Raw genomic sequence first — 8,550 nt, 5'->3', positions numbered from 1 at the left:
CAACCTGCCAGGAAGCTACCACCTGATGAGTGGCTTTTGAAATGAGGAAATGGGTAGAAGTCAAGGAAAGGAAAGTGTACTGTCATGAATTTATGCATCTTTCCACACTTGGCTCTTCTGGCAACAGCCAATTGCTTCTCCTTTCTCAGACAATGCTCAGCGATGGTAGTCAAAAGCAGCTGGCAGAACTAGATGGGGGGGGGTATAGCCACCCATGACTCAGACACCTTGCTTGACGGGGGAAGTCTTAGTAAACTCTGGCTGATGGGCCAAGGAGATTAAGCATCCTGTCCCTCCTGGAATAGCAATTATAAAACCATTGCACTGGGCAAACCTGAATTTTGGCTAGAGGTAGCGCCAAGATTCATACTTCCATGTACAAACATCACACCCAATGTGCATAACAATGTTTGCCAGGCACTCATACTCTATTATTGGTTTGTTGGTGAGTGTGGCATGTGGAGAACCGTGTCAGTTGGTTACTGTTTAAACTCAAATGACTCACACTGTTTCCTTTGCAATGGCTGGATGTTACTTCTCAGAGTTCTACAGCATTGTAGCAAATTGTGTCGCTGTCATTTGAATCATTTGGGCATGATAAGTAACCCACCACATGCTCAGGTCCGGAGTCTTTCAGTGTTAGTTCCAGGTGTGCTTCTCCCTTCATCTTCTGGAAGAATGAACCCTTGAACAATAGCCAGCCTCTCAGCTATGCTCAGTTTCTGAGGGTACAGAAGGTAGTTGTAAACTACGGAGGCCACGCTGGCACCAAAAATGGGTCCTAACCAGAAGACCTGTGGAAACAAGGAGATGTAGAGTAAGCTTTGAAGGCAACCATGACAGCCATATCCCGAAAACTGTGGTAGGGCTTCTAACCATGATTTCAGTTCTATGCACTTTTATTTATTTATTTGTTATGTCTTTATTTGTTGTAAAGTGGCTTGAACACTTCTCCCCCTCTCTTTATTACCTCACAACAAACTTCTGAGGCAGGTTAGTTGGTGGTTGACCCAAGGTCATCTAGTGAACTTCATGGCTGAGTGGGAATTTGCTCTCCCAGGTCCCAGTACAGCCCTTTAACCACTGTGTCACTGGATTGATAGGGCTAGGAAGTCGAATCTGCACCAAAGCTGGTCAAGATTCTTTATCAAATGGTAGTGAGTGCTCTTCTGTCCAGGTTACATAAGTCACAGTCTTCCCCACAACCGTTAGATTTACTGTATTTCTGTTTAAATAACAATTTAAAAGAAACTTGTGTTCTCTTTGGGGTTTTGGTGATGAATTTCCTCTTTTCGGGTGATACGTTATGTGGCTGCCCTGCTTGCTGACCCAAAATTCTAGGATCAATTATGCAGTCTAGTCTGGCTAATCGATAGTGCATCATACAAAACTTACCCAGTGAGCCCCACTGAATTTTCCCATTATGACAGCAGGTCCAAAGGATCTAGCTGGATTTAGGGAGCAGCCAGTATAATAAATCTGTAAAAGGCAGAAAAGACATGGGTTTAGATTTGCCGTTCTTCTCAATTTCTCCATATATTCTTTCCCCTCTAGAAATTAGGATTCCTTCATCAAGCAGTCCATCACAGAATTGTAGAGGGACCACAAGGATCATCTAGTCCTACCCCCTGAAATTTGGGGATCTTTCATGGAGCTTGAACCCACAACCCCCAGATTAAGAGTCTCATGCTCTACCAACTGAGCTCTTTCCTCCCATCAAGGTGACTTTATCTGGGTATCCAGTCTCCAGGTGCTCCCATACAATGCCATCTATGAACTCTCCTCAATTAACTTTTTTGCATGATTTTTAAAAAATTCTTTTCTATTATTATCTTAAGTTACGTAACATACATAACGAATCAAAAATTTATCAAGACAGAAAGGACACATTACAAAATCTAAAGTATAACTAACTAAACAGAATCAGAACCAAAATACCAAGGGGGTCTCTATGTGCAGATGATCCAGAAAGCTTTCAAATGAATGCAGAGATACACCATTGAAATCAAACAAAAGAGAAAACAATGTTTACCACATGGATAACATTCTTTGTTATTCTCTGTAGAACTGAAAGTGACCTGTGTTTCTCCCAATTCTACTCTTTCATTCTTGATGCTGAATATTCACTTCATCTGAATTTTCAGTATTTTATTTGTAACTTTGATGTTTGACAGTATTTTATTTTATTTTATTATTTTAATACCACCCTCTCACAAAATATTAGGGTGGTACACAGCAGTACAAAAGCATTTTTAAAAATCTATTAACATGAAACTGAATTTTGGACTTGACAACTGGCATGCAAGGTTATTTAACATGGATAATATTTGACTCCTAGCATATAACATTTGACTGTATTTTGTAGTTGATATGGAACAGCACTTAATATTTTGCTGTATCTCATGAAGTTTCATTTTTGATGTGTGCCAAAATAAAAAAAACCAAGAGATGCTAAGAAATCTAAAACACTCTGACGTCCAAATTTCACAATCAAAATGGGAAGAATAACATGTAAAATTTGCATTTCAAGATTTGGAGAAGTTTGAATTTCAAAGGATGGCTGTGTGTCAGTCTGCTTATTGTTTTGGGAAGTGCAGACTGGGTAGGCTAGCTTCTCCATGTGAACTGAATTGAAATTCTCTCCCATCTCTTCCTCATTCCCTTCTCCATGAACTGATAGGATTAGGGGTCAGCAAACTTTTTCATCAAGGGGCCAGTCCACTGTCCCTCAGACCTTGTGGGGGGCCAGACTATATTTTGAAAACAAACAAACAAACAAACAAACAAACAAACAAACAAACAAACAAACAAATTCCTATTCCCCACAAATAACCCAGAGATGCATTTTAAATAAAAGGAAACATTCTACTCATGTAAAAACACACTGATTCCTGGACCATCCACGGGCCGGATTGAGAAGGTGATTGGGCTGGATCCGGCTCCTGGGCCTTAGTTTGCTTACCCATGGATTGACTTCTCCAGTGGGGAGCCACTTCTGCTTGTGTAAGTTACCCACACAATGTAGAGCCCTGATTTTTCTACATGAAACAGACAGGCTGTGTGAGTAGTGGAGGTTCCCTGATTCATACATTATCCCTGCTGCTTGTGTAGAGTAAGATGGATGGTACCCAGAGAAGAGAGCATGCTCACTGTTGCTCTTCCACCTCAGGTGTTGATTAAGCAGAGAAGCAGTGCATTCAGTGACGGAACAAGCCGATCCGGTGCCTGGGGTGGCACACGTGCCCTGCGCCCAGGGGCGGTGCCAGCAGGGGCAAACTGCGACAGGATGCTCCACAGGGCCTCCAAGGAGTCTGCCTGACTCCTCCCACTCAGCCACCCTACAGGTGAGGGGGAGGCGGTGGGCGGACTGTTTGGGGCAGCATGGAGCCTGCGGGCACCCAAGCCACCGCATCACTCCCAGGAGAGATGCGCGGCTTGGGTATGCTGCAGGCCCTGAGGTGAGTGCCGCCCGCCATTTTGTCACCCCCTTCAGTGGTGACACCTGGGGTGGCCCCCCCTAACCACCCCCCTTCCTCTGCCCCTGTCTCCCATCCCTGAGTAACTGCACTGGTTTTACTGTTGTTGGGGTTTTTTTTTTTGTTTTGTTTTTTCGCAGATTTTTATTCACTGGAGGGAGGACTCCCCCATTTTCATTTTGGCATCTCCTGGTCAAGTAAACACTGGAATTCCCTCAGGGCCCCCACTCCAAATCTTTAATTTCTTATAAATAAATAAATAGATAGATAGATAGATAGATAGTGCACACACGCACGCACACACCAGCACATAACCATTTCTAAATATTTTTAACTCTAGCCGAAGTAACTTTTCCTACCCTGCCTTCTAGAAACACGTCAACTCATCTGTTTCCGAAACTAGGGGAAAATGATAACTCAGACGCTTACCCCGATGAGGTGAGCCATGGTGACTGCCAGTCCAATAGACAATGCTGCATTGCCCCTGCTCTCCGTCCTGCGTTTATCAGTGGCAGAGAAGATACACATGACAACCGAGAAGGTTAGGATGATTTCCACCACCAGGGCCTCACCAGGGTTTGTGCCATAGGTGAGCTGGCAAAATGGAAGAGATGAATGTGAAGAGAATAGAAAAAGTTCTAACATGGAGCATCTCTGTAGCTCTAGGCTGGCTCCCTCTAATACAATATTCCCCAACCTGGTGCCCTACAAATGTTGTTCAACTCCAACTCCCATCAGCCCCAAGCAGCATTGTTAATGGAAAGGGATGATGGGAGCTGTAGTCCAATATCTGGAGGGTTCCAAGTTGGGGAAGGCTGCTCTAATGGGTGTCTATTGCTGCAATCCTAACCACACTTACTGGGAGTAAGCCCAATTGAGTTCAGTGGGACTTACTTGTGAGTAAGCACATATATGACTGCACATTTAGGATGCAGTCCTATCCCGAGCTGGGAGTAGATCCCATTGAACACACAGAGGGATTTACTTCTGAGTAAACCAATAGTAAATATGATAGCTCTGTAATGGTTCCCTTCTCTCCTGTCAACAACAACAACAGTCAGACGGGTCTTCTGAGCAATTCTGCCTTAACTGCTAAATCTTCCTTTCTCCAATGAATAACTTTCCCCTGTACAATGCCTTCTTTTGCCAATTTTCTCAGTTTTACTGTGGGAGCTGGAAAGCTAGATTAGAAACCTGTTTTGCCCAGGTGACTCTCCCAAGGATACAGGATCACAGGCGAATGCAGATAGTGATGTTGCTGGTCTGCTTTTCACCCAGATGTTCCTCCTTTTCCATTGCAACACCACACACACAGACATCAACTTTTCTCCACATGGGACCAAAAATAAAAATAAAAAATCATTTGGGAAAACTGGATCCCAAAGTGACCAACCTAAAGAAAAACCATATTGTCAGTTAGCAGCCTATTCCTCTTGTTCCACTGCTTTCCCTTGGGGAAAATCACTGTTCAGCACTCAATTGGAACAAACCACAACTTGAGTTTTCTCCGGATTGACATTTGCGGTGATTTAGAGCTAAAAAATGGGTTCTCCTGAGAAAGAGTGGGGCAAGGGGAAAACCGCTTGAGTTTTCTCCGGATTGACATTTGCGGTGATTTAGAGCTAAAAAATGGGTTCTCCTGAGAAAGAGTGGGGCAAGGGGAAAACCGCTTGGACACGTGCTATCTAGGCACGAGACAAGTGGAAGATCTTGTGTCAATCTGTTGTGCAATGTTGATGCAGCCAGTGTTCCATATTGTAATCCAGGAATGCACATTAGCTAGAATCAACCCATATAGAATTGCTGGTTTTGTTCACATTCCTTCATCTGTCTAATTTGGAAGGCTGGGAGTCACTTGTGCAAGATTCTTCTTTTTGACAAGGTAAAAATAAAAAATAAATAAAAATATGCACCCCACCCCCAAAACCATTCCATTGTAACTATCCAACCTCCCAGAATTTCAACATCTCTTGTGATGGTTTGACCCCTTTCCTTTTTAACAGTACAAATTCTACAATACCTTCCAGATTTCCTCAAAATAATAACCCCTGCATATTCCCTGTCTTACCTTAATAGCACATGTTAATTTATCATTAATAGCTATATACCGCCCCTCTTTATATCATTCTTCCATTTTATATTCACTTTGTCCCTTCCACTTCCTAGCTATAATAACTCATGCAGCTGTCAATAAATTTGTGAGCAAGTCCTTCATAACCTGCAAACCTTCCACCCCATAGTAAATTGATAACAATGCTACCTCTGGACTTTCAGTCAGTTTAACCCAGTGATTTCTGTTATCTCCTTAAACACCCTTTGCCAAAAAAATTGTACATATTTACACCCCTACCACATGTGAACATAAGTCCCAGTTTCCTGGCATCCCCTCCAACATAACACTGAATATTTCTTGTTTATTTGATTTAATCATATTGGTGTTAAATACCATCTCCATACTAACCTATAGTAATTTTCTTTTATCTTATAGACAACATTTTCAAAGTGCGTTCTCCCATATTTCCCCCCAGCTTTGACTATTTATCTGCCCTGTTGTCTCCTTTTCCCACACCTCTTTTAATTGATCTTGTTGATCCTTCATTTTTACTAATATTTTATAAATTTCACTAGCTTCCCCTTTAATAACTATATTTTCTTCTTTATCTCCCCTTTTATAATCATTTTATTTCAAATTTTATATATTCTTTGCATTTCTTGTTTTCCCTTAACCACTTCTTTGTCCATTGCTCTAGTTAAACCAAGTTATTTTACTTCCTGTTAGAGCTTCTCTTATTTGTTCTTTGCTTCTCATTTTCTCCACCTATTCCCTTTATTTTAAGTATTTTCTTCTCTTTCGCTTACTTTTTCAATTTCCTTTTTTCAATTTACTGGGAAGTCTTCTAGCATCATCACCAGTGTTAGTGGGGAATTTTCAGGTATCAATTTTCATTTATATTTCGCCCATATCTCAATGATGTTTCTTAATAAGAGATTTTCAATATTCTGCTACCATTGCCTATTGGTTTGATAAAAATATATATTCACAAACGTCTCCCTCATTTCCCGTGTACCATTCTAGAACCATTCTAACTCTCCTTGTACTGTAATCCCATCTACAATATATGTTAACTGATTTGCTATATAATATAACTTGATGTTGGGGAGACCCAGGCCACTTGTTTTCAGGGGTTAATACCATCTTATTTTATTAATTCTAGGTTTCTTATCCCCATTACAAAATTTATTAATCATACTTTGCCATCCCTTTATCTCTGTCTCCAATATCATAATTGGTAACATTCTAAATAATAATAAAAAAATATTCTACTTGTGCAAGATTCTGTTGATCAATCATTTCTTTGGCAATGGAAGGACTTACGTCATTCAGGGCTAATGTATGGCGGACGTCTTTGGGTGTCACGGAGTAGATGATTCCTGCACCAGTGACGGCTCCCAACAGCTGTAACACCACATAGAGCACCGAGCGGACGATAGAGATCTGGTTCCCTACAAAGTAGGCGATGGTCACTGCTGGGTTGATGTGCGTGCCGCTGACATGACCGAACGCTTGAACCAAGGTGCCGATGGTTAGGCCAAAGGCCATGGAGATCTGGAGGACACTGGGCAGCTGTAAGGGCCACTTGAAGGCTGAGCCCAGGACAATGAAAATGAAGATCACAGTGGCGACAAATTCACAGGCAAGAGCCTGGGTAAACCTGAGTGTGAACAGTTCCTGTTGCCTTCGTGGTGGAGCAGCCGCCGCCATTGTGAGATCAGAGAGGAGGTAGGAGCAGTGGAGATGATGAGGTGGAAAGTTATCCTGCTTGTAGGCAGGGATTGGTGTAAAGTGTAGGGCCGTGCACACATTTATAAGGGACTCATTTAATGGTGTGTGGGTGGAGCCAAAAAACCAGTCAGTCATCCTGAATTCTCCTTTGGAATTGGAAGCATTTTGAGAATAAAATTACCAGAGCCATTTTCAACATTTAAGCGAAGGCCCTGACACTTTGGGGTGTATGAGTGTGATTTCCTCTCATTCTCCTCAAAGCAATAGGTTTCTGCGAAATGCCTTTGGACATTTAATTTTCTTCCTTCATTTCCCATTGTGTGGGAGGTGGTATTTCACACATTTTATTTTGAGAACATGCACAGACATGCTTATTAGTTTATTAGGCATATTTATAACCCACCCATCATCGACATGGATACCACTGTGAGGCTCAAAACAGTTTTGTTTTTTTAATCAACCCAAATGATGCACACTAAATATCCCATGTTTAAAATCCTGTGTGCATTGCATGTATATATATGGCTGGACCAGCTCACAATTACTCAGTGAAGACCCAATGATATTAATGGGCATGACAAATTTGGTTTCATCAATGTCAGTGGGTCTACTTTAAGTAGGAGTAATGCGGAAACCCCCCACCCTCCCACCCCCTATTATATATATGAGCTGTTTGGTGTGTATTCTTTGCTTTTAATGTTTTTTTAGCTTGTGGTTTGTACTCCACTCTGATGTTAGAGAGAGGGGGCTGGGAATTTTGAGGGACTCTAAATGATTCCTTCAAAACACATTCTCTGTACCCTTTTTGGTGTTTGTTTGCCTATTCACAACCTTTGTTTCTCTCTTTTCATGCAGCTTCTGTGCCATTCCCTCTTATTCCCTGAGTGACACCTCCAGATGTCATAAATACACATATATTATGATACCATCAGATCTTGCTAAATGATGTTGTCAACAGGCCAATTCAGTTAGACAGCAGAAACTCTGGAAGTGAACTGCAAACATTTTCTTTCTTTTCTCACAGCTTGCCCCACCCCCCACAATTTCTTTTTTCCATCAGGGCGTAAAAATGTTGGTACTGAAATCTCGCTTAAAGCAATATTCGCAGCAAAGCAGGTTATTCGTTCTCCAGGGAAATATTTGATAAATTTTGAGGGAAGCTAAAAAGTTTATGTTAAGAGTAGTAGATTTCATGGGGAGGCTCCTTACACCCCAAGGTTGTTACTTTGTTGTTGTTGTTGTTTAGTCGTTTAGTCGTGTCCGACTCTTCGTGACCCCATGTACCAGATT

The 8,550-nt window shown here is 41.7% G+C and overlaps 1 protein-coding gene across 1 annotated transcript; it reads right to left on the bottom strand.

Annotated features, from left to right (window-relative positions):
* Positions 1–409: 409 nt before the first annotated feature.
* LOC310839830 (aquaporin-5-like) lies at positions 410–7,280 on the bottom strand. The gene is made up of 4 exons (XM_083728769.1): positions 6,853–7,280; positions 3,906–4,070; positions 1,396–1,479; positions 410–794 (listed from the first exon to the last, which is right to left on the bottom strand). Exons 1-4 carry the CDS (start codon positions 7,237–7,239, stop codon positions 618–620), a joined length of 813 nt encoding a protein of 270 aa, XP_083584895.1. The 5' UTR covers positions 7,240–7,280; the 3' UTR covers positions 410–617.
* Between the last annotated feature and the right edge of the window lie 1,270 nt (positions 7,281–8,550).

This window comes from Podarcis gaigeae (genome assembly GCF_964106915.1).
Source record: "Podarcis gaigeae genome assembly, chromosome: 2".
NCBI lineage: Eukaryota > Metazoa > Chordata > Lepidosauria > Squamata > Lacertidae > Podarcis > Podarcis gaigeae.
The sequence above is the reverse complement of the archived record's forward strand: the minus strand, read 5'-3'. Positions and strand labels throughout refer to the sequence as shown.

Excerpts from the sequence above, each read along its gene's own strand:
- LOC310839830 (XM_083728769.1), bottom strand. The coding sequence starts at position 7,239 with ATGGCGGCGGCTGCTCCACCACGAAGGCAACAGGAACTGTTCACACTC. Across the intron at positions 4,071-6,852 it reads ATACATTAGCCCTGAATGAC|CTCACCTATGGCACAAACCC; the intron begins GTAAGTCCTTCC and ends CCATTTTGCCAG. Across the intron at positions 795-1,395 it reads AATTCAGTGGGGCTCACTGG|GTCTTCTGGTTAGGACCCAT; the intron begins GTAAGTTTTGTA and ends TTGTTTCCACAG.